The 27,022-nt window shown below is 33.8% G+C and overlaps 1 protein-coding gene across 9 annotated transcripts in view; it reads right to left on the minus strand.

Moving 5' to 3' along the window:
- Positions 1-27,022, minus strand: part of CNOT4 (CCR4-NOT transcription complex subunit 4) — a 133,643-nt gene that overhangs the window by 41,877 nt on the left and 64,744 nt on the right. For 6 of the 9 annotated variants that reach the window (XM_081287942.1, XM_081287937.1, XM_081287938.1 and 3 more), the window contains 6 exons: positions 23,047-23,312; positions 16,856-17,053; positions 10,091-10,177; positions 9,243-9,344; positions 8,402-8,527; positions 5,587-5,720 (listed from right to left, as the gene is read on the minus strand). In XM_081287942.1, the coding sequence (XP_081144068.1) occupies positions 5,587-5,720; positions 8,402-8,527; positions 9,243-9,344; positions 10,091-10,177; positions 16,856-17,053; positions 23,047-23,220 (821 nt within the window). In that variant the 5' untranslated portion in view covers positions 23,221-23,312. The remainder of the gene's footprint in view (positions 1-5,586; positions 5,721-8,401; positions 8,528-9,242; positions 9,345-10,090; positions 10,178-16,855; positions 17,054-23,046; positions 23,313-27,022) is intronic. The other 3 variants (XM_081287943.1, XM_081287941.1, XM_081287945.1) reach the window with 1 other exon arrangement.

Here is a 27,022-nt window from a genome sequence, read left to right on the forward strand (position 1 = left end):
GTCCTCAGTGTAATTATAAGTGATAAATTCCCATAGAAGTCTTCCTTTTAATATTTCGCTAGCTAATCCACTACTGCCAATCTTATTCTGATTAAAATACCATCAACTCCTTGGAAGTTATAGTTCATCCACAGTATTGCCCTGAGTAAGAAGTCTCAAGCACCAGAGATCTTCATAGTCAAACTACATACAGTATGACACAGGTTCATTTAGCTGAATTAATTTGATAGACATTAAGGATTTTTTCTAACGGTTGCCTCTTAAGAATTTCAGCTCTTAAACTATGACAGAGCAGGGAAATCAACTTGGGCTTTAAAAAAGAGACAGAGACTTGGTTCAGAATCTGGTTGCTTCAACTTATTTGTGTAGGAAACTGATAAATCATTTAAATTCTCTGACATTTATCTTTAATAATAACATACCTATCATAGGACTATTGAGCAGATTAAATAAACACAAAAGACCCCAAGTTTTTGTTCAACCTAATATCTCTGTTTCCTCAATGGTGGCTTGTTTGTGTTATAATATCAAATCACAACCATTTACGTTAAATGATCTGCATTCTCAAGGAGTCTGACAACTAGACTTGCTCACTAGTGTGGGCACAACAGCTAATATTTACTACTAATATTCACCTAGCTAATATTTACTACTATTCCTTTTGCAGTACCTCAATCTAAAGGTATTTCAAAGCCCAAGCTTCAAAATAAAATATCTAGTCCTCCCACATCACTACTGCACAAATTCCTCTTTTGCCCATCCTCATCACTTGCAGTCATCACTTCTTTTCTTTTTTCTCCCCCTTGGTACCAGGATTGAACCCAGGGGTGCTTAACCACTAAGCCACATCCCTATCCCTTTTTTATTTTGAGACAGGCTCAAAAAGACAGTTGCTTAGGGCCTCACTAATTTGTTGAGGTTGGCTTTGAACTTGCAATCCTCCTGCATCAGCCTCCAGAGCTGCTGAGATTACAGACATGTACCACCACACTCAGCTAGTCATCATTTCAAAGCAATTTAGTAACATAGAAAAATAGTGTATTCAATATCTCAAAATTCAATCAAACTGATATGCTCTCAAATTTATAATAATGGAGGGAAGGGGATTCCGCCTTTTGGGTCCTCTCCTTCCTGGGGGGGGGGGGGGGAGTCTTTTCCATTATCCTTTAATAAAGCTTTTTACTTTCCACTCTAAAAAAAGTTTTTTAAAATTCCTTTTTTAAAAATGTTTTGCTCATTAAATGAGATAGGAGTAAGATATTACAGAGAAATTCACAAACTAATATATGTATATCCAGGGACCATGTCAGGGTACAGTGAAGATTAGTAGCTATGGTACAAGTATTTGTAAGATTTGTATTCTGGCTTAATTAAAATTACATTTTAAGTTTAGTGTCTCAATCTATGAAGTCACAGGCTTTGCTTTTCTGAAATTCTTGGAAAACTGCTACTTGCTATCTACGAATACTGAAAAATGAGAAAACAGAATTGTTTGAATTTCTTTATTCCCAGAAAGTTTAATTCTCAACTTACCTTAAAGGGTGGGGGGGAATCCTACCTCTTGGGTAGGACCAAAGCAAGAATTACAATATGCATCACTCTAACTTGGGAAGTCTTCCCCGTGCAAAGAAGAAACCTTATCTATGAATTCATCCCTACCACCTACTGGTTTTTTATACTTACCCTGGATGGCAATAAGATGCAAGAGGAGACCAAAGCAAAGCAGACCCTCAGTATGACATGGTCCCTGGATATACAGCTAAAGGCTTACTCTTTCAGGGATTGTCATGGCAAGAAAGAAAGCTATTAGACCTTGCCATCAAATGTGACTTAATAAGTTTTGGATAAGTACATGAAAACAAAAACTAACCAAACAAAAACCCTTCCTGCTGGGCCTACCTGCTGGACGTGTAACCCCAGCTATTTGAAAGGAATAGGTAGAAGGATACCCAATTTTGAGGCCTCCGCAACTTAGTGAGACACTGCCTCAATATAAAAAGTTCAAAAAGGGCTGGGGATATATAGCTCAGTGGTACACCAAGTTCAATTCCCCCCCCACACACACACACATCCCCCCAAAAAAGAAAGAAAACAAAAAACAACAAAAAACTTCCTTATTATAAACTATGCGCAAAGCAAAAATACCTATGTCATAATTTATTCTGGTTCCAGCAGTCCTGGTTTGGGGAAGTTATATTAAATGAGTTCATTTGTGTTAAATTTCCCCCTTTTCAGGCTAAGGATATAGCTCAGTGGTACAGCCCTTGCTTAGCATGGGTGAAGCACTGGATTCAATCCTCAGTACTCCCCATAACCCCACCCCCAAAAATTTCCTCTTTATCTCTCCACCCCCTGCAACTTTGGCTCCTGTTACCAAAGTCATCTCTTATTACCAAAACAATTATGAATGTACTCTGTGTATCACCTAACTATACCTCACATTGAAGGCAAAGTCGATAAAACATTAGTAAATTAATAATTCATCACAAAAATATGTAAAAGCTAACTACTTGTTATAAATGCCAAAAAAGAGCATATCTTTGTTAAAGTAGATTTTTTCAATGTTTTACAAAGTTACATTTTCAAAAAAAGTTTTTACAATAAAGTTGTTTATTAAAAACTTCTGAATGATGAAAAAATAAGTACATAAATGCCAAAAAGATCTTTTGATAATCCCAATATTCATTTCCAACCTAATGAAAAAAATCTCAATAAATTAGGAATATCAATGTACTTTAATATTGCAATTAAAAACTATTTCAAATGATCAAAATCATGCAAGAGCAAATAAAACACTAGAAATATCCCCTTAAAAGTAAAAATGAGACAAGAATGCCTGCTAGCTCCATAGGCTAATACTGTTCTCCAATTTTTGCTTAAGAATCTTCCAACAGTTAGAAGACATGGAAGATCCAAAATGATAAATCAGGAAAAGAGATTTAAAAAAAAAAAATGTTTCCTGAGAAGCAACCCCCCCCCCCAAAAAAAAACAAAACAAAAATAAGATGATGATGATTTTGATAATGGGGATTAAACCCAGAGGTACTTTATCACTGAGCTACATCCTAGTCCTTTTAATTTTATTATTTTGAGACAGATTCTCAAAATAAGGGCCTCATCAAACTGCTAAGGCTGGCCTTAACTTGTGATCCTCCTGCCTCAACCTCCTGAGTCACTGGGATTACAGGTGTGCATCTCAGTGCTCAGCTAAGAGATTTGAGATATGCCATGATAATGGTTGGAAGTAATCAATGTTGCAGAATATAAATTCTCCTCAAATTATAAATTTAATTCATTCTGAAACACAAATCAACTAATTGAAAAAAGTCACATCCCTGTAATTCACATAAAAACAAATACACAAATAAAACATGAGAAACAAATTCACAATGTATAAAACGTTTTACTCTATTCATCAAATACAAATTAAAAATTAATTTTAATACAGATAATACAAATTAATCTTTTTAGTTGTTTATCAAACTGATAAATATGTTGAAGGAAAAAACCAAACTCAAGGAAATAGGTATACTCTTAGATTCTGTGATCAGTAGTTCTACTTTTTAACAATCAAAACTGTAACTAAAACATTTACATGAAAAGATGTTCAGTACAGTGTTATAAATAATATCACCAAAGTGAAAGTAACATAACACAGAAACACAGGAGGTTGACTTAATACATTTCAAATATTTATACCAAATGAAGTATCATGCAGCCAGAAAAAAATATGTTTTCAAGACATGGGGAAATATTTATAATAATGCGTACTGAGTTTTCAGATGTAACAAATCAGTTATTTTGTGTATAATGGTATATATACATTGATAGGGAGAAAAAGACCACAAGGAAATACATACTACAAGGAAAATACAAAAATCATTTTCAGTGAGAACCCTTGAGGACTGGGACCACATACAATACTTATTTTCTTCAGTATACTTTCATAAATTTTTCACATTTCCTTCAATAAAAATATTACTTTTATATTCAGAAAATAGCAAATGTTATATCAAAGAGATAATCTAAATTTTCAAGTAATACTCTGAAGTCTCTAAGGGCTATAAACCCAGAATATGACTTTAACTAGAATAACAACATTTTTAATGAGAACGATGATGCATATAAATACTGAATGCATCTGAAATAAATGTTTGCTACAATAGACTCATTCTTATACCAAGAACTATAAAAGCAGCAACCAATAACATAAGAAAGAGTACACGGTTCATCATGAACACACAGGGTTGGAAAAGGGCGGGTACAAATGATCAAAGGGTTAAGGTTTGTTATGTTAACCCAGGAAGATTTCTGTTTGGACGTAGCTTTTATTCCTAGCTTTTATATAAGCAAATCTCAAGCAGTTTATTATACAGCAACTTTGTTTTGCTTGGAAGTATGTATAAATATAAATATACACACACGTGTTTAAGTAATAAGTATTTAAATAGTCTTTAATATTTAAATAATCTCCACTATCAAACCGAATAAATAGGGACTTCAAAATTTAAACAACTTATACAAATATCTTTGTGAAGAAATGGATTCTAACAACAATCCATGCAGTTATTACTGGTTACATCTGAAAATAGCTCTTTCAGCCCCGCACAGTGGTACACATCTGTAATCCTAGCTAGGTGGGAGAAAACCCTAGCTATTTGCCTCTTGATGCAAGAGGATTGAAAGTTCAAGGCCTATCTGGGCAACTTTGAGACCCTGTCTAAAAATTTTTTAAACAGCTGGGGATATAACTCAGTGGTTAAGTGCCCCTGGGTTCAATCCCCAGTACCAGCAGGAAAAAAATGACTCTGACCTTTTTAAAAACTAAATAGACACTGAATATCCAAACCTTAAAACTTAAATTAAAAACTATCATTTAAATTTGACTGTGGTATAAAAAAATAGAACAAAGATCCTAACACATAAAGCTTAAGAACATCCAGAAATAGGGTAAAAATCTCCAATCGCTATTTAACAATGATTTTCTGACAGGTCAAAACCAGATATAATCCAAGAGATGAAGATTACATATCAGAATGAGACTCAATACTGAAGACTACATACATTGGTTTAAACACTGACACAATATCACCCACCCCAAACCATGTTGGGCATGTAGGATAGAAGACAATTTGTCTCCCCAAATGAGTACCCTCACTCAAGATTTCAGTGATTCCTGGGATTAAATATCCATGAATATGTGTCCCCCCAACACATAATCCTTCCAAAAACTCCCATGCTCCCTTTTGCAATATTTTTCTCCCTCATTGTATCAGGGAGAAATTTCAATTAGATGAGAAGAGTGTTATCATACCCAAAGCCCCTTAATTTCCTCTGGAATAAGAAAGGTGTTCCCTGGACTGAGATGTCTAATCATCAAGGGGCTTATCTGAAATGCTACCAGGAAGCAGTAGCAAAAAAATATTTTGAGCCCAGAAATTGTGATTCAATAGTTCTCATACAGCTAAACAATAGTGCATAAATGACAGACGTTGTCAAAGGTTTTGCCTTAAAAAGATGTATAATGAAGAGAAGATTGACAGATATGAGGATAAGATGTCTAACTATGTTAATATCAGTACTTACGTATCATACCTCTGCAGTGGTGTCACTTTGTTCTTATTTTTATCAACTGAACCCGTAGATAGTTGAAGAAAATTGGGATTTAATTTATATAATTCTTGAAGTAGTTTCTGTTCATATTCTTGGTGTTTACCCGCCTAATAAAAGAAGAAATTACAACTGCAGTGGGATTCACAAAATGGCAGATATCAAATATGGAGTTAACTTCTGAATTATTAAAGATATCTTAAAACATACAAAGTTTGTTCATGGATTCAGAGAAACCTATAAGGATGATGTTAAAAAATTTTAGACCAACAAAAGTTATTATAATTAAAATTCTATGATATATAATAGCATTTCATCAACCCCTTTATTGTACAGAAAAGTATATTATGAAGAGAACAATTTCACCAGCTCAGGACACTAGAAGGTCCATTTTAAACCTACTTCTAAAGCTTCCATATAATTAAGTCTTCTAACAGGTCAATATTCAGTTTACTGACAATCACTCCAAATTTATCAATCAATCTCCTAGAGATTAACAATATAAATAATTCACATACAGATTTTTTTAATATGCTTCATTATCTTGGCACTAAGTAAACTTTTCATTAGTTTGTTTTTACTCTCTTTCCTCCATCAAGAGTAAACTAAAAATTAATGTGATTTTAAACTCTAGACCAAGAGTTAGCATTTACAACCCGTCACTTGTTTTTGTAAATAAAATTTTACTGGGACACAGTCAAGTGGAATGTTAAAACAGATGGTTGAGTAGTTATGACAGAGACCACATAGCCCAAAAATCCTAAAATATTTATGAAAAAGGTTTGCTGACATCTTCTCTACACACAACAAGAAAATGAGGTATTTACTATAGTTGTGGAGCTATACATCAGAAGACAATATCATAAATGTAATGGAAAAAATCAAACCAAGACTCACTGTGAAAGCTACACAAAAATAAATTATATTGAAACTACTTTGAGTAACATTTTACATGTGTATCATGTCTGAAAGGATATTTTTACTTACCTTTAGGGATATCAAATATTTTAAAATTATGATTTAAATAGAAGTTATGGCAAAATCAAAATGGAGCAGATCAAAACAAAAGCAAAACATTCAGTGAAGGCAAATTTTAGCACAATTGTATCATGCACACTGCACAATGCATCGTTCCCTGTTCTGAGGTCACTTGCTTTTTTCAACTGGATCTAAAAATACGTTCTAAATTTTGAGTTATACAGTAACAAGGAAAATTTTTCTGTTTTTTATTATTTAATTTTTCAAATTCTCTTTCTACACTGGAAAGTGGGTTTTTTGTTTGTGGTTTTTTGGTTTTGAGGATTGAACCCAGTGCAAGCATTCTACCAACTGAGCTATATAACCCCAGGCCCTGGAAAGTGTTTTAACAACAACTCAATACTGAAAATCCCTTTCAAAGTAATTTTCAAATTCAGGTAAAGAGCAGGATGAGTTCAGGACAACACTATGAAGTCAATTTTAAGTTATGAAAAAAATACAGTTAGATGTGGATTTTACATCTTTAAAACATGAGAAGCCTTGAAAATTTCAGGAGATACTATGGCTTTCATTAGCCACAAAGTGTTCAATCTGATACTCAAATGACTCTATGGGGGCAGTTCCTATAGACATCTTAAATCCCATTACAAATACATTTCAACCAATTGTCTATATATTTTGCTTTATTATTCAGTTATACTTTAAATGAGATCACCTGGGGCTTAGAAATTCTTTGATAGAAATTTTCATTATAACAGTATATGAGTAAAGTATGCTCTCCACTCATTAAAATTCAGTTTGAAAAGGATCTATCTAGATTTTATTATAAAAAGTTTTATCCAAAAAACATTTATCAAGTAAGTAAGCAGTAAGTCCCTCTTCCATTCCCATTAAATACAGATGGACCTTACTTTCACACTGTTTTGAATCATAAAGACCATACTGTCGAGCAACTCCAATGTATTTATTATAATGGGATTTAATCTGTATTAACTCCAAGTCAAAAAGGGTAAAAATACTTCATTTTATTTAACAATGTGCTCTTAAAGGAGGCCCTACCAGACTTTCTCTAGTTTGACCTGGAGAATGAAAGGTAGCAATGAATGCCCCCCACCTTCTAAATGAGAAGTATTCCTGCAAAAGTCCACAGCAACAATCTGAAGTCCTCATCTATAACAGGGAAGTGCAGCATTGTGCTTTGGTATAATCCTCATTTAATAGGCCGTATGGTCAACATTTTTACTTGAAAAAGCATGTTTATACTACAAATTGAAAGGAGACAGGAGAAGAGGAAATGTGAAAAGAACATAGGATATTAAGCCTTCAATTCATCCTATACAGGATAGTGACTTTGTGGACACATTGGAGGGAGAATCAATTTATAAAAATGTTGCTTTATTAATATCAGAATATTATTTTCTAGCTTATTCTGTATAGAGATTGGGCCAAAAAACAATAATTACAATTTCCCACTTGGTTTTCATTTTGCTGACATTCCCCTTAAAGTAGCATTTCACAAACTGTTTCCTTTGGTCAACTGAGTGCTGGTTGTTTAAATGTACATATTCATTTTTATTAGAAACCTGTTCATCTTCATTAATCTCATTTTCAAACGTAGTTGACCATAGACCCATTTTTATTGTAACAATATCTGCAGAACTGACACTTCATAGAACACTTTGTTTGGAAAGTGCTACTTTAAAGCAATACCAGTTTTCATCAACTCCCTAGATTTTGCTTATGCAATTTTAACTTTTATTAAAGAAAATGTACTCCCTTTGTGCAAAGTTGATAATTCATATGACTTCACTACCTGCATTTCCTCTTTTGTGAAGCTTGCTGCCTCATCTCCCAATTCATGTAGATACATGCAATCAGGTTTTGGACACTGCATATTCTTTAAGAAGTAACTGCAGTATTTTGTTGTACCTAGAGATGCCTGCAGGAAGAAGAGGGGAGGGAGAAAGAGGACTCAAAATGTGAACTGACATCCTAATGAGAATTTCCATGTTTAGTGTTCACCTAAAATGGGCACAGATAAGATAAAACAATAAGTATGGCCAAGAATACAAAGACTATTACTAGTAGGATTTATTATAGATAATGCTCATTTGGAACAACTAAAGAAAACGTCTCAGTCTATGGCTACTAGAACATGAACACCAAAGGTGCTTCCCTAGACATCAGGAGAGTAGATAAGATAAAATTCTGTTTCATGTTAGGAGTAGTTAAGCACAGAAGGCAAATTCCTTTGTCTAATTCTTCTTCTCTTTACACATCACAGTGCTTGGTAGGATCTTTTTCTTAAATTTGAACCAAGGTTCAGGCACTTAATGACAACAAACCTGAACACTATATTTCTGGTAAGAATAATAGTTCCATTTTTACAAAATTTTTAAAAATGCAAAATATGGAAGATTTTTAAAAGATTATCCTGTAATAATGAACATGCTGATTCCTACCTTGTAAACAGGACCCTATGGAAGTTACCAATGAACAAATCAGCTATCATAGATTGCTATGGGTACCTAACAAGCAATCTTCAAATAAACTTCCTTCACCTTTAGTATGTATGTGTTGGGCTCTCTCTACTTACTACATTTTATTCCTCGCTCTTAAAAAGAGAAAAAAAAAAATCAAGAGGATCATATTACCTTAAGTGTTCGGCCATCTACCACCACATTATTGACACACTGTATAGCTCTGAGAGCATCTTCTGACCGGATATAGGTTACATAAGCACTGGCACTTGGACCCTGAAGGAAAAACATCCCAAACCACTGTTATTAGTTTCAAATTGTTTTAAAGATACTTTAAAAAAGAAAGAATATTCTCTAGCAACCTGCCTAGGGAATGCTAAAGGTGTTTACCACTACTGTTGTTAATAATAATGACAAGTACTAATAGTAGTAGTAGTAGCAGTAGTAGTAGTTTTATAAAAATCCTAAACTAGCTCATTTAAAAGCAATCATACCTGAACTTTATCTGATTTTAAGTAGACTATAACAGATGAATAAAATATTTTTGGTTTAGCATTTACTTTCTTAAAACGTCAAGGTTACAAAACAGTCTGAAATTCAGATTTAAAAATTAATATTTACAGATACTATGTTATGTTTGAGAGAAATTATGTTCTCTCAAAAATAGATGTAGTCTACAAGTGTATTCTTCTACCTGTTGATAGCGATATTAAAAAGATGCTCAATTAAATTGGAATATCTTAAAAAGTATTTGATTGTAAGTCATTACCTAATTATCAGAGTGCCTAATAATAAACTCAACTCCCCCTCTTCCCCCTTTACCCCATGACCAAAATTTCTATTTTATTATTTCCCTCTTAATAAGCACCCCAAATCCCCCACCCCACCAACAGAGGTCACTACACTCCTTATATCTTTGACCCTCAAGCTTTCTAATAACAGAAAGTAAATTCTCCTTCTGAACAGCCCAGGTCAAGCCCAGACCATAGGGAGGAAAGGCAAAAATCCCTATAATTAGTTACCTGTGAGCCTGCATATGATGTGCTATTATTGATGACAACTTTATGTATTTTACCAAACTTCCCAAAATATTCTGGTCGTTTTAAAACCTATAAAAAAAGAAGAAATAAGGTATAAACTGTCCCCATTTTCATCAATTTTATCCTTATAATAGGGACATTCACCATACCTTGTCATTAAAAGGAAAAAGGTAATTTTTTTCTAACAAATGTTATTACTCCCTAATTATTATTTATATAGCTAACCTATAGAAAATCTAAAATGAAGTCTAAAAAGCTACTCTTTTTTTTTTTTTTAACCAACTGATAGAAACTGAGGCTAACTTTGGTATTATCTATTATTTTTTCTAATATCTGCACTGATGATCTATGGGTTCTTATTGTCATAGTATTCTAAAACACAAAACAGATCAAGTTATCTGAACTGCACTGTCATTAACAGATGATCCTTATAAGAAATTATTCTCAATACAGTGACTGAAATTATGTCTTAAGAGCATAGACAGAAACAAAAGACAGATATAAGACAATCTTTACTCATACATCTATGTATTTTATATTAAGACATTGTTTATAAGTTACAAATTCCAAATACAATAACAGTGTCCCCTCAACGTTCCATGCTTTATGATTTATTGCTGTGTAGTTTTCAATGTCCATCAAGTTTACAATTTATCAATTGTCTCCCAAATTTTCCCACACTACCCCCCACCCACCCTGTGCTTTTTCTGGTAAATTACATTGGGGGGGGGGATTATACTTTTTTTTTTTTTCTATTACATGGTTACTTCTTGGTGGCTACTTCCCTTCATACTTACCTCTCCTTTTTTTTTTTTGTAATTAACATATGCATTCTTTTACCTTCTCTTACAAACTTACTTAACCTTGGCTAATTTGATCAGTATGTGAATTTGACACAAAATACTCTCCCATGATTTGTAACTCAACATTAAATTTTGTTGTTCCCTAGAAATTAACTATAGCCCTACTGTTGCTGCACTCTCTCCAAACAACCATTGAAAGTTTTCTGCACACACCTGTTCAAGTTGGTGCAGAATACTTCTCTTTCCAGTTGTATTTGATAATATGCTCACATACTTATAATTTAAATATGTTCTATATCTGATAGAATCAAAGCTTAAAGTAAACTGTCTATGGCTGGTGTCATTAATTTTTAACAATCTTCAAGTTAATATAACTAATTAATTTCAACATATTTCATGTTAGGTGCTCATATAAGTAAAATTGTTATGCTTGTTACAGCCAATTCTAATGGATTAAAAGGTCTTCAATATTTTTTCACCCAAATCCTTTTAGGGATAAGATAAAAACAGTAACTAATATAATGACCCTCAGGTTGCTTATAATAAAGTCTCAGGGTTAAGGGGTAGCTCATTGGGAGACATTAAGCACATTCGGTGGATGGAAGTCAGGAGTGTCTTATAAGGCTTAAGCTAGTCCTGCAAAACAGCCATCCTGCACAATGTGTGAATATTCTCTAAGACATTAATGAAGTTAAGAAGCCTATTTATGGGCTGGGTTTGTTGCTCAGTGGTACAGCACTTGCCTAGCATGTATGAGGTACTGGGTTTGAGTCTCAACACTGAATATAAACAAATAAAATAAAGGTTCACTGACAACTAAAAATATATTTTTTAAAAAGCCTATTTATAATGGACTCTAGAAACAAACTCTAAGTATTTCCCCAGTTTTGACATGTGCTAAATGTACAGATAATGTTATTAAAGGAAGACTACGCATGTTGTATGTGCAATTTTACTAAGAGTTGCTTCACAAAAATCACATTATTGGCATTTCACGGTACCCAAGTTGCCAATGCATATACCTTTAGCAAGCTGCATTTGTGGTCATCACATTCAGTGAGACTACAAGTAGGAGGCCAAGCATCTTACTACTCTATTTTGTAGTGTAAAAAATAGTACTTCAAGAGCTCAAATACACATACAAGTCCTTTGAGGAACTAGTTGAAGTACATATTCAGATCCAGTAAATCTAATGCAGAGCCTGAGTGTCTTCATAGTAAGCTCCCTGCTAGAGGCCCTGAGACTGTACCTCGAAAAAAGGTTCTAGAGTAGTGGTGCCCAAGCACTTATGTGTAGCTATAAATTTCTGATTATTTTCCTTTTATTTCTCCTTTATATACATATTTTTTTTCAAATTACATGGGGAAACATATTATCAAGAAGTCATTTTATGACAAAATCACGGAATTTGCAGGGAAATGGATGGCATTAGAGCAGATTATGCTAAGTGAAGCTAGCCAATCCTTAAAAAACAAATGCCAAATGTCTTCTTTGATATAAAGAGAGCAACTAAGAACAGAACAGGGAGGAAGAGCAAGAGAAAAAGATTAACATTAAACAGAGACGAGTGGGGGGAGAGAAAGGGAGAGAGAAGGGAAAGCATATGGACCCTCAATGTTACACAAAATTACATATAAGAGGTTGTGAGGGAAAAGGGGGGGGGACAAGAGAGAATTGAACAACAGCAGATGAGGTAGAGAGGGAAGATGGGAGGAGAGGGGAGGGGGGATAGTAGGGGATAGGAAAGGTAGCAGAATACAACAGTCACTAATATGCCTTTATGTAAAAATGTGAGTGTGTAACTGATGTGATTCTGCAATTTGTATTTGGGGTAAAAATGGGAGTTCATAACCCACTTGAGTCAAATGTATGAAACATGATATATCATGAGCTTTGTAATGTTTTGAACAACCAATAAAAAAAAGAAATCATTTTATTAAAGTAAAGGGCTATAATACATATCATTTTTTTGATAAAGTTGAAAACCACTCATTTATAGAAATAGTTTCTGGCAAACATTTGGGTATGATAACCTTCATAACAACACAAGAATGGTACATAATTACACTGACATGTCCACAATGCAGCTAGAATGCTATTTTCAAAGCACATATTTAGCCGTGTCACTCTGTTCTTAAAAACATTCAACAGCTTCCTGCTGCCTTTAGGATAAAGTGAAAATTCCTTCCTTAAGCATATTTAGAAAGCCCTTTATGACACTGCCACTTACCTTGCCTACCCTTTTTCTCACCATTCCTCTCTAGTATTCCAGTCAAACAAATCAGACTGTAGATAGAAGTCTCTTTGTATAGTTCGTGTGCCAGGAGCACTTTACCCCAAAGATAGCAGAGGAGGATACACCTCCCCTGCGAGATCAGGTGCTATCCCTTGTGCCTCCATAGCACATAGTACTTCTCATGCCATACTGTTATTTTTGTAAAAAAGCAGGTACTATCTTGTTTATCATATTTTACATAGTGCCTGGCATATTACTTACTGACATGTTTACTGAAAAATTGGTGTTAGCAGTGAACAAACAACTATATGGAATACAGCACTGGTGAACCTCCAAGTGACAGCAATATATTAATATGGAATAAGCTGCCCAGGCAAGGGAAATTCCAAGAATTTAAACTTTTTATATTAATTTGAACACTCCATATTCTGCCTAAACAACCAGCAAAATAGTGTTCTATTGAATAAAGAAAGGATATGGGTAGTAGACAGAGCATGCTGTTTATCAGCTCATTATTTAGGTATTCAATATCATACATTTACTTCACAGTGGGTCTCTTTTAGCATTAACACAGAACATACAATATAATTAAAATATAATTATGTGACAAAATTATAAATGTCCAATAGCATGCCTAATGACTAAATTGTCTTGCTATAATGTTCTTTGGAAACATAGTTAAGTGTTCACAGACACTACAGAGAAAAACAAAAATTTCATGGACGGCTGAGTGGATAAATGAATAAATGGATAATAATAGACCAATCATCAGTACAGAATACACTAGAATAGGAGCTCTATCACCACAGGCAAATCACTCAACATTTCTTTGCTTCAGTTTCTCATTTTTAAGATAAAATGGCTGTGTCTAAACAATCTTTTAATTCCTCAAACAAAATGCTCTCTGGGGCTACCACACATGTCTGGGATGCTACTGTCCCTAGCTAAGACTGGCTTATTAGGTCTTTAAGCCTATATAAATCATTCTTTTTTCAAGGAGTTTTTTTTGTAAATCTCTATACTAGCTTAGCACCCTGCTGTTACATGTTACATGTTCCAAAAAAGCTGTATACTTCCTTATTTATAAGTGTTCAACACACACATAAGCACTTAAATTCTGTCTCCCCTTTAGACTGCAAGATTGTTAAGGGTAGAATTGGTAGGGCTTGCTATCTAAATTATCCTCAATATCAAAGCTCCCTAGCACATGGTATATATCCAGGAAATTAATTTGTACAATTAATGAAGTATGTCTCTCCAAATCTAAAATTTGTAAACTTAAAATTTTTCATCATTACCTCTAATCTAATCGTTGACACTAATTACCATGGCTTCAAAAACGTTTTTCTATTGACCACAGAAATAAATAAATGAATACACTTTACAATCTTAGTATAAAGCTTTCTAGTGTGCAAAAATTATTTTCAAAATAAGCTTTATTTCTCACCTGTTTTGTTAACCAGAATTTGTTGACATAGCAAATTACTCAAAGATATGTAAGCTACAGGGATCGTCTGTGATTTGAAAGTAACTCTGATAATTTGAAATTTCTTTGAGTTTTCTAGTGAAGCCAACTTTAAGTTTTCCAAAAACTTATGATAAAGTTATACAAATAAATTAAAGAGATTTTTAAAAGACACAAAGCATTAGTAGTATTTGATTTATAAAAAGCACTGTCTCTGGTCTTAAAAACAAGTGTTTAAGAAAATGAATTAAAAGTTTTAAGAAAATGAATCTCACTATTAGCAATAATGATTTTTAAAAGTGTAAAACTAGTGATTTTTATAGGTATATTTAGATTCCCGATAAAGTGCTATCTCCAAGTAGTTACCACCTAGATTGATTTCCTTTTGTGTAACAGTTCTTCAGATTAATCTGAAGTTATTTGAAGTAAAAATAAAGAATCTCTGTAAGTAAATAAAAACCTCTTACAAATCACAGACTCAAAAGAGATTGGAAACCTATAATCCAAATATCAGAGTTGAGCTATGACTTAATTTCATCTACCTTTGTGCCTGTTCCATATGTCCCCAAAACTAGAATTGAGTAGACCCAAGACATAGTAACAAAAACAAGTACATTCATATCCAAGAGCTCTCAAATCAAGATAAATGTTCCATTAATTTACTGGAGTAGCAGTTTCAGAAAATTAGATTATAATCAGTAAGATCAGGAGTAGAAAATATGAAGTGCCCTCGAGTAGGAAAAGAGGCAGTGTTAAGAGAGAGAAGGTTTACTGCAAAATTGTAGCCATGTTCAAGGAAATGATTAAGGGAGAGGTGGGATTTTTGTCTGCCTAAGGAGTAAGCAGAAAATAGAAGCTTAGGAAATCAAAGAATTAGCTGCTGAAAAGTTGAGTCATAGTTCTAAAATAAGCTCTCAACATATATAGTTACTACAGTTGAGTTGTTCGCTCACCTCTTTGGCTCTGGAAAGAACCTGGTTTTCTGCATATCATGTAGCCCACTACTGTCAGGATCACTGGACCTAGGGTCCTAGTAATTCTTGAGTTGCCTCTATGTTTACTGACCATAAGATTCTCCTTAATAATGTCTCCCTGACTTTCTCCTGTATTGATTCTGAAGTCCTTTATACTCTCAACACATAACAAACTCACTATCAACAAAAAACTATTTTAAATTAATTTTTACACACAGATATGAGACTCCTTATAGTTCCTCTTTCTGGGGTGTTTTTGTTTTGTTTTGTGCAGGAGAGGACTGAATCCAGGGCCTATATATGCTAAGTACAAGCTCTTTCACTGAGCTACAATCTATTCCCTTTCTGGGGGCTTCAAGTCAAGTTCAAATATTCCTTCTTCCTTAGGCACATTTACTACAATTCTCCTTCTGATTGACACTACAAAGAATATTACTTCAACCACTTCCAAGGAGTCCTTTTGGAAGATTCCCAAAATCCAACTCTCCTACTGAATACTCTGGCTGTCAGTCAGTTTCTACTTGCCATCCCAACAATCTAGTCAGCCCTTCATAGTATATAAGAAATTAAAAATTTGCACATGCATATTCATGGGCCTCAAAAAAAATAAATATAAACTCAATAATACGTCAATCAGGCTAGTGGTGGAAGGAAAGAAAAAGAGGTAGTAAACAAAAAAGTTAAAATCTATCCTGCCCCAAATGAGTAACAAATAACTTGGTCCTTTATTTCACTTAATCAAATTATCCTCCTTTTCCTAAAATTATATTATAATGAATAAATAAAGGAGAGTGACATAGTACTGCAGCAGTTATAAATAAAACTAAAAATTACTATTTAGGTAGAATTAAAAAAAAAAAAAGGTCATTATGATCTCTAGTCGGTTCAAATAACTGCATCTCCATTGTTGGTCCTTAACACAGCTACAGAGAAGAGGAAAGAATCAGAGTATTCATGTCACATGTTACTATTAAGGGCAAAAATAGAACCATTATTCATTTGCAGAGTAAAGGGAACTTCAGAAATCTAGTTCACCTCCTTAATTTTACAACCAAAGAAACTGAGGCCAAGAAAGAGATGAAACATTTGCCTAAGATCATAAATGGTCACTGGTTCCTTAGCTATTATTAAAATGTCATTTCTTATGTTCTCCAAGGTTTCATATATTCAGAGGGATCCTACAGGTAAATAGGGTCAACTATCATTTCCAAAACAGCAAACACACAAGAAAAATGTCAAGTTGACAAAGAAAACAGGAAGAGCACTCACCTCTGGGTCAGCTAGGCGCTGGGACAGACCTACAACAAAGACGAGGTTTTTTTGTACAACACGTACACTAGCCAAATGTTTGCGATTTTCTGATATTTTCTGTTTTCTCTCATTTTGTTTCTGTTTTTTCTCATTCTTTATCCTTTGTAATTCTTCCTGGGAGAGGGGTTTGTAAACTGCTGGATCTTCTGGATATGGCTTTAAGCATAAAACAAACAGACATTAGCATTAAATAAATAAAAAACTGAATAAATAACAAGTGTCCAATTCTGGATGGCGGGTATAAGGTTGTTCTAATTTCCTTTTTTTAAAATAGATTAAATTGTTTTTATTTAATAAGTTAAATATCAAATAAAATAGTTATTAAGATACTTCATTTTGGAACTTAGCACAGACCACTTTTAGCATTAAAATATCAAAGGTTCTAAGTGACCACTAATACCACTAACACCCAGTCTTGGTATTTGCCACAGTGCACAGCACGCAGCTTATAAGACGCTTCTAAGGTAATGCATAAGAGGCAAAGAATATACATTCTCTTATCTAAATATGGGATTTACATATTATAATCAACAAATACATAATAAAATATACCACATGCTAAAAGATTAATAAAGTTATATGCTTTTTTCTTTAATACATCCTCAGTCTGATAGTGAGAGAAATAGCAAATAGTAATATCTAGATACTGGACTCAGGAGTCTGAATTTAGTTTTAACAGCAGTCAGGTAGTAATGGGCAAGTTAGACTCTATGTCTCAGTATCCTCATATGTAAAATGAAAATAATCTTAAGGGTTGATGTAAAGATAAAGTAACACTAAAAAAGCTATTCTTACTGTGCCTGGCACATAATAAATCCCTCAATAAGCTAGGAATTTCACTGTTTTGTGTCTTTATCTTTTGTTTCTCAAAATTATGGCATTATTTTCATTCCTGCTGCTAATGTCAGGGCTACAGGAGTCCAAATAAGAGCTGTGGAGTCTGAGTGCCTGGCTTTGAATCCTAGCCCACCCTGAGATCATGTGACCTCTCTGCCTCAGTCTCCTCATCTGTAAAACAGAAATTACAGTACTTTAGCCAGAGAGTTTTTGTAAGAGTTAGCAGAGAATACACTTATAAAGTGATTAAAATCATGTCCTGTCCATAACCAAAGTCATTTATTATCACTAATAAATATTGCTAATGATAAATGGAAGATGAACATTAAATGCAATAATATTAAAAACTGGATATGAAGAGATTGCAAGGAATAAGAACCAGAATTGGCTGGAAAACTGTGCCTATCAGAATATGGAAATGGAGGACAACAAAAATTATGCCAATAAGAAAAAAAGTAGGAACAGAGAATACTGAAGAGACTATCCAGAAACCTAAATCCTTACTAATGCCTTTAATATGAAATTATTTTCATCTCTTCATATGTAAGTAAATAACAAACAAAACCCCTCAAACTTGTGAACATATCCAGAACAATGATGACAGCAATTTACAAAGTGAGATTTCCTTTTATGTACCTCAACTTCTACTAGTTATTATCTTAAGTTCTCCAACAACCTGATTCTTTCCCTTTTATGCCTACTTTCAAATTTAACCTACTGCTTTTAAAGAAAATTGTATACTCTTCATAGCTTATCATATCATCAAAAAACTACATACCTAGTCACCTAAAAATGATGTTGGCACCCATGCCATTTGATTAAAACATCACAAAATCTGAACCTCTTAGTTAACTGGTCCTATTTGGCATGTTCCAACTTGTGAGTAGGGGGCAACAAAACATCTGGCTCAGTGACCTGACTTTTGCATGATCCTTAGGATTCCAGGATCAAATATAAAATAACAGAGTATGGCTCTTTTTAAAAGTTCAGTAAGTATTTGCCAAATAAACACTAAATTACTAACTAAAATTGGAAATTTAGCAACATTTTCTTTAAAAAGTATGTTTTTCAGATGAAAATTAAATTATTTCTTGCATTTTAATTCCAGGGACCAAATGGCTAAGATCTATTAAAGAAAGTTCAATTCCTCAATCAACCACATAGTCTTCCTCATTTGAGTTTTTTCTCAACTCTGCTTCTCAAAACTTTCTTGTCTCTACTCACTTTTCTGTACATGTATTATCTCCTTCCAATCTTATCTACCTGGCTGGATGATTTTAATCTCTTGAAGGTATCTGGAGCTGTGTACACACTAGTATAGAACTTATACAACAAGTACCAAAAAAAGCACAAAGATGAATCACATATCAAATTACTAATTAACCTTGGTCTACTGTAATCATTTAATTTCTTCCCCATGTGTTATGTTCTTGCTTTGATTCCAAATGCTGTTTACTTGTGATGTTTACTTTTATCAGACTTTCCAAGAATTTGATTGTTTTGGTCTTTTTAGAGAATCAGCTCTTTTACTGAACTTTTTCTTCCTATTTCACTAAATTCTGCTTATTCCCCTGCCTTCCACCATACCAGAGCTTTTTTTTTTCTTTTCTGATTTCAAAAGCTTAAAATAAGTTTGCTAATTTTTGTTCTGTTTGCTAATTTTCTTCTGTTTCCTAATACATCTTTAACTTTACCTTTACATATCATTTAGGCCTCACTCTAGATATTATAAGTCACTTTACAATTACTGATTCAAAATAACTTATAATTTTCATTTTTTTGAGAGAGAGAGAGAATTTTTTAATATTTATTTTTCAGTTTTTGGCGGACACAACATCTTCATTTTATTTTTATGTGGCACTGAGGATCGAACCCAGCGCCCCTCGCATGCCAGACGAGCGTGTTACCACTTGAGCCACATCCTCAGCCCTTATAATTTTCATTTTGATCTCTTAAATCAACATTACAGAAGACCATAATTTTTATTTTACAGATGGATAACAAAGATCAGAATCTGAAACAATTCTGATTCTTGGTCTTTCATATGTTTTTCTGCTCTGCAAATTCATAGAACTTCTGTTATCTTCGGTATTCTGATATTTCAAAATAAAAGTTAATGCTAGGTACTTGAAAGGCCTATTCATCAGGAAACATAACTTTTGGTTCTAGGAAATACTCTTCCATCATATATTTGATAATTGTTTCCCCCCTGTATCTCTATATTCTCTTTCAGAGTACTTAATATTTGGTATTTGACCTCTTTGATTGCTCCTCAAAGACGTTTAATTTTTCTCAAATATTCCATATCTTTTTTTTAATGCTTTCTCAAAGATCTTCTCCACCTCATCTTCCAACACTTTCATTAAGTTATTTCTGCTACTGTATTTTAATTTTTAATAACTATAGGTATTGGGGCTAGAGTTGTAGCTCAGCGGTAGAGTGCTTGCCTAGCATGTGTGAGGCACTGGGTTCGATTCTCAGCAGGGCATATAAATAAGATAGATAGATAGATAGATAGATAGATAGATAGATAGATAGATAGATAATAAAGGTCTATCAACAACTAAAAATATTAAATTTAAAAAAATATTCTACTAAAAACAATAACTATGGTTATTGTTCATTGAATGTTCTTTTTTATACTGTCTTGTTCTTGTTTCATGGACACAATATCTTCTATTATTTCTCAGATGAAAACAGTAACATTTCTGTTGAAGTTCACACTTCCTTATTTAGTCTCTGGTTTTCATGTGAGTGAATATTACATGATACTATGTTCCCCCACATCTCCAGTTTCCCACCAGGTATTTTTCTTAGAAATGCTGCACTAAGTGGACACACAAAGGCAGTTAAGGCTGTGGATATAACTCAGTGGTAGAGTATATGCTTAGCATGCACAAGAACCTGGGTTTGATCCCCAGTACTATGAGGAAAAAAAGAAAAAAAAAGCCTGGGGGTGGAGGGGGGAGATAAAATGACATACTAAAAATGACCAAGTTGGGCTGGGGTTGTGGTTCAGCGGTAGAGCACCCGCCTCTCACGTGCAAGACCCTGGGTTCGAGCCTCAGCACCACATAAAAATATACGAATAAAATAAAGGTACTGTGTCCAACTATAACTAAAAAAATAAAATAAAATAATAAATAAATAAATAAAATTGACCAAATAATCTGTTTAGCAACTAGGACAAAGAGCAACACTAAACTTTCCTGGTTTTTGTTTTTCAAAGCTCTTAAACCTTCCTGCAGAAGGGCACGTTTCCTCTTGTGAGCCAAAACCAGAGCTTGCTTCAACCATCTCCCCACTTGCAACTCCAAGTTTACTCACACTATCTTGACAAGCTACCTTACAGAGTGGCCTCTGTAGGCCCTCTTCCTACAGAACTGGATTACATGTAAACTACAGCTTCCCTGCCCTCTTCAGACATCTAGTAACGTTTGTGATAACCCTCTGTGTAAACACAGCCAGTGTGGCTGGTCTCCAGAGACTAAAGACTTACTAGTCTCTGACAAGACACATTCAGCTCATGTCCCACTGATGAGCTTCTCCCAATCTATTAAGAAATAATGACTTTGTGAAGTCAATCAAATTCACACTTCTTAGAATCTTGAGGGATCCTAAAAGTCACCTTGAAAGAGTTCAATATGACTTTTGAATGGCTGATTTTAAAATACTTAAAATTCATAAAAATGTATATATTTTTTGACTAAAGCAATGCTAAAGTTTTCACTTACCTTTCTATTCACATTTCTATATAAATACATGCTATAGATATATTACATATTATGTAATATGTACAATATATGTAATATACAAATATATGAACTATATTAACATTTAAATAGATTTTTTTATTTATGTGACATAAAATATGTGCCCATTTGATTTTTAAAAATAAACAGAAGTGAATTATGTATCAGTTTCTGAAATTTCTTATAAATCCTCAGATAAAAAGGTTAGAAGTAGTTTATTTTCTAAATTCTAGAAATGAAAAGCATGTTTTGATTTTTTCAAAATTTGGAGTAATGAGCACAGAAGTTCTTTGAAACAGTTAATTAGAAAATAAATGGGGTAGGCAGAGCGAGCATGGGAGGAATAGACGAACTCTAGATAGGGCGAGGGGTGAGAGGGGAAGGGAGGGGGCAGGGGGTTAGCAATGATGGTGGAATGTGATGGACATCATTATCCAGAGTACATGTATGAAGACATGAATAGGTGTGAACATACTTTATATACAGAGATATGAATAAGATTGTGATACATTCCATTGTCATGTATTTAAAAAATAAAAGCAATTAAAAAAAAACAAAGTTTGAATTGTATAATATGAAAGTGAAGACAAATTTCATAATAATGTAACAGACATCTTAATCCCTAAGGTCACAAATAAAGTCCTTTAAATGGAAATGTAGCAGTCCTACCTACCCTAATAGTTTATTTATTACACTGTAGCTGTGTTGTAGTTGTTATTCAAAATAACAAAATCCACAGAACATCAAAACTCACACATTCTTAGAGTTAGAAGGGGCTTTCAATAACACAGTATTTCAGGAAAAAAAAAAAAAAGACTTTATACTCAAAAGTATATCTAAACTCCAAATTTACTACTCAGAAGTTGGTGACTCTGGGACAAGTGTAAAACGCGAATGGTAATATCAGCCTAGAATTATAGCAAGGGTTCAACAAATAAGCAGTTATAAACTTCTGAACCATAATTTCTCTGCCATTATTAACTTCTTTCAGTAAAAATCTTAACTTCTCACCTATTTTGTACTAGAAAATTTAAATGAACTCCCCAACAAAATACAGAGCATGTTTTTCCAGTTTCATATCACCCTACCCAAATTCATTTCTTTATTCCTAATCTCTTAACAGCAAGCCCATCAACTGTCCATTTCCTCAACCAGAAAGGTTATTTAACTTCACAAAGGTCACATAGCTAGTTAACAAAAAAGCCTTGACTTGAGTCTGACTCCCAGGGCAATGTTCTTTCCACCTCATTTTGCCCTTTATTTTATTTTTTTAATATTTTTTTAGTTGTCAATGGACCTTTATTTATTTGTATGCAATGCCAAGAATAGAACCCATGGCCTTACACATGCTAGGCAAGCACTCTACCACTGAGCCACAACCCCGGCCCTCACTATTTCTTAAAAAGATATAATGCTACATATAATCTCACCTGAGGTTTGTAGACTGTTTATAACCAATTACTCATATTCATGAGGGAAAAGAACTAGACAGAACTGTAAAGTTAAAAATTTTTAAAACTATACAGTTAAATAACTATAAGGTTATTTTGAAGTATTTACCTTTCTACATGCAGGACAAAGTCCATTTTCATCAGTGCGAATTCGATGCCAACAAAATCGACAAATCTGGTAGCCACAGGTGCAAGGGAAAAAGTTGATATCATCTATCTCCAAGGGCTCCATGCAAAGAGGGCATTCCACAGGGTCTTCCTTAGCATCAGGACTTCGAGACATCTTCACGTTTATTAAACAGCAGCAAAAGTTTATAATAATTTAAGGGAGAAGGAAGTTCAGCACTGAGAGCTAAAATGTAGAACTTTGAAGACCTGCATAAGAAACATAAAAGATAATGTTTACTATTGGAGAAAACAGCATACCCAATAATAAAAAATGACATCATCAAAAAATTTAGAAAAAGCCATGTGTGGCATGCCTATAATCCCAGCAACTAGAGGAGGAGACAAAGGAGGACAGCAAATTCCAGGCCAGTCTGGGCAACGTAGCAAGACCCTGTCTCAAAATAAAAAATACAAAGGGTCAGAAATGTGGCTCACTTGTGAAGCACCCTTAGGTTCAATTCCTGATACTCCCTGATAGAAGGGGGTGGTGGGTGGGATGGGATGTGTGGAGTGGGATGGATGAGGAAGAGAATATTAACTTCTGCTCTAATCTTAGATTTCTGAAAAATTTTGCATAGCAATACAAAAGGCCTGGCAATAATTTTTTTATTTCAACAGAAATATAAAAGAACTTCCTTTTTTCTAGATAAAACATTTATTAATAACTTACAGCACTATTTATTTTACTAATTATTTTATGAAAATAAGATAAAGAAACATCTTAAGCTTTAAAAACACTAAAAAATATCTTATCTCTGACCTAAAAGCTAGTAAAATTGCCATATTATCTAAAGAAGTATTATAATATGCTAAAAATATGTCACAATTTACATGAAACCAATTGAAAAAGATAAAACTTTAATCATCTAGTGTTACACATTAATATCAAGCTCTTGCCACAGAAAAGCTAGGCTAGAGCTAAACATCCTCACAGGAGAATTACAAGTGATTTTGATTATGAGTGATTTTGATTATGAAATAATGATGAAAAGATGATCAACTTCTTTATTTAATCTACCAAAAAATTGCTTTTATTTTTCCTATTAGTCTGTCAAAGAAGTTCGTACCTCCACTTCAAAAGTAGAGATTATCACTAATCTAGTCCCTCTTTGATGGAGGAAATGGAATCTATTACCTTGCCTTAAGTTACACAGCTATTAAGTGAGGCTGCCTGGATTCCTTTCAGGAAGCCTTTGCCTCACAATCCACTCCCTTATATCAACTAAGAAGATTTCTACATAAACACACACATGCACCAAGCAGTTGCTATGTTCTTTAGCACTGTTCATAATATAGAAAACTACAAACAACACACCATCCATTAACGGGGAAATCATTAAGTTAAGATAAGCCATAAGGTAAATATGTGTTAACTCAGAAATATGTCTTATTATAAAGTTAAGCATTTAAAAACAGGAGCATTATATATACATATAAACTAACATTTATATACATTTACTTTTTTTGAGAGGGATAGAGAATAAATCAATCTTTTTTGTAGATGAACACAACACAATGCCTTTATTTTATTTTTGAGAGAGAGAGAGAGAGAGAGAGAGAGAGAGAGAGGGAGGGAGGGAGGGAGGGAGAGGGAGAGAATTTTTTAATATTTATTTTTTAGTTTTCGGCGGACACAACATCTTTATTTGTATGTGGTGCTAAGGACCGAACCCATCGCCACGCACATATCAGGCGAGCGCACTACCGCTTGAGCCACATCTCCAGCCCCAACAATGCCTTTATTTTTATGTGGTGCTGAGAATCGAACCCGGATCCTGCCCGTGCTAAGCAAGCGCTCTACCACTGAGCCACAATCCCAGCCCTATATTTACTTCTATATAGATTTATTAAGCCATATAGAGAAAGACAGAAGTATAGATACGGATATTTCCTTCACCAAAAAAAAATTTTTGAACATTGAGATATTGTCAAATTACAAAACAAACTATAAATGACTAATATTTTGTTAGAAAAATTGGTATTATCTGAATTGCTGAAAAAAATTATTTTCATACATCAAATGGACAAACTTTAAAAAGAGAAATTGTTTTCATTTCCCTCAAGAAACTTTTGACTTTTGTTAGTAATTACCGCCCCTCCGCAAAAAAAAAGAAATGGTATCTTTCTGTGACTCTGTAATTACTTCAAAATTAAATTAAAGTGTCTAGGGCTGGGGATGTGGCTCAAGCGGTAGCGCGCTCGCCTGGCATGCGTGCGGCCCGGGTTCGATCCTCAGCACCACATACCAACAAAGATGTTGTGTCTGCCGAGAACTAAAAAATAAATATTAAAAATTCTCTCTCTCTCTCTCTCTCTCTCTCTCTCTCTCTCTCTCTCTCCCCCCTCTCTCACTCCCTCTCTCACTCTCTCTTTAAAAAAAAAAATTAAAGTGTCTAAAAACAAGTACACTGAGGGCTGGGTAGCTCAATTGGTAGAGTGCTTGCCTCACATGCACAAGGCCGTGGGTTCAATCCCCAGCACAACAACAACAACAAAGAAAGAAATACACTGAATATGTATTGGTAAACAATATAGCACTCCTGAGCTATAGACCTGGATTTGCCACTATCAGATACCTTCATATATAAAAGTAGCAGTATTCAGTTATTTTCTAATGGATCTTCCAATCTGGCCATTCAAAAACTATACCTCTAGAAAACACAGGCTTAAATACAGGTTCTATCAACAGGAAACCAAACTAAACTAATAAAGGAGTGCAGATTGTACTTTTAATACCTTAGATGATAAGCCAGCTTTTGCTTAACTACAGCTTATTTGAGTTTTAGTGAAAGAATCTATGGATGGGAAGGAAATAACATACTGGCGTTTATGACCTACAAATCTTTCTAGAAAGTATATTACTATAAATAAAAGATGACACATTGAAGTTTTTGCTTTTTAATATTAATTTGCTTTTTTGTATTTTTTATTTGTTTTAATTAGTTACACAGGACAGTACAATGACCTTGACATACCATACATTTGAATCAGATGGGATATTATTCCTCATTTTTCTGAGTGTACAGGTTGCAGAATCATATTGGTCATGCAGTCACATATATACACACAGTAATAATAATGTCTGTTTCATTAGATTTGCTTTTTAATTTTAAAAAAGTTTACAAGACTATGCATCTTGGGCTGGGGATGTGGCTCAAGCGGTAGCGCGCTCGCCTGGCATGCGTGCGGCCCGGGTTCGATCCTCAGCACCACATACCAACAAAGATGTTGTGTCTGCCGAGAACTAGAAATAAATATTGAAAATTCTCTCTCTCTCTCTCTCTCTCTCCTCTCTCACTCTCTCTTTAAAAGAAAAAAAAAAGACTATGCATCTTTCCATTTAGATGGAAGAAAAGGGACAAAGAAGTAAGAAGTACACCTAATACAAAAGCAGGTACATCTTCACACTTCTAGCACCATGGAGAGATGCCACACAGCAGGTTAATCAGTCTGATACAGAAGAACACTGACATTTAAAGAAAAAGACTTCACTTCATATCATCCACTAAGTAGCTATGATCTTAGATAAGACACTCAGAAGTTCTAGAACTTAATTTCTCAAAAATGTGAAGAAACATGAACTTTTAGGGAATTTCAAGTATAAAGAAAGTTCTAAATGTAATCTCTCTGAATTAAGTTTCTAAAATAATATTTGAAAAAAACTCTCTCCCTTCCTAATACTCTGGCTCAAATTTTCATAGGGAAGAATAATTTTATTCGTGAATCTACTTATATTAAAATAAATAAATAAATGTAAACCATAGTAAGTTGAAACAAGATACAAAGGTATTCATTTTATTTATGAAAAAGGCAAGTAAAGCTAATGAATTCCTGGATTGGTACGGGGGTGCTTAGGATAGAAGTGATCAGTTTTTAATTCAGTAATTAATTCTATAGAAAAACTATTAATTTTCTTA

This window comes from Spermophilus citellus (assembly GCF_964194105.1).
Source record: "Spermophilus citellus genome assembly, chromosome: 3".
NCBI lineage: Eukaryota > Metazoa > Chordata > Mammalia > Rodentia > Sciuridae > Spermophilus > Spermophilus citellus.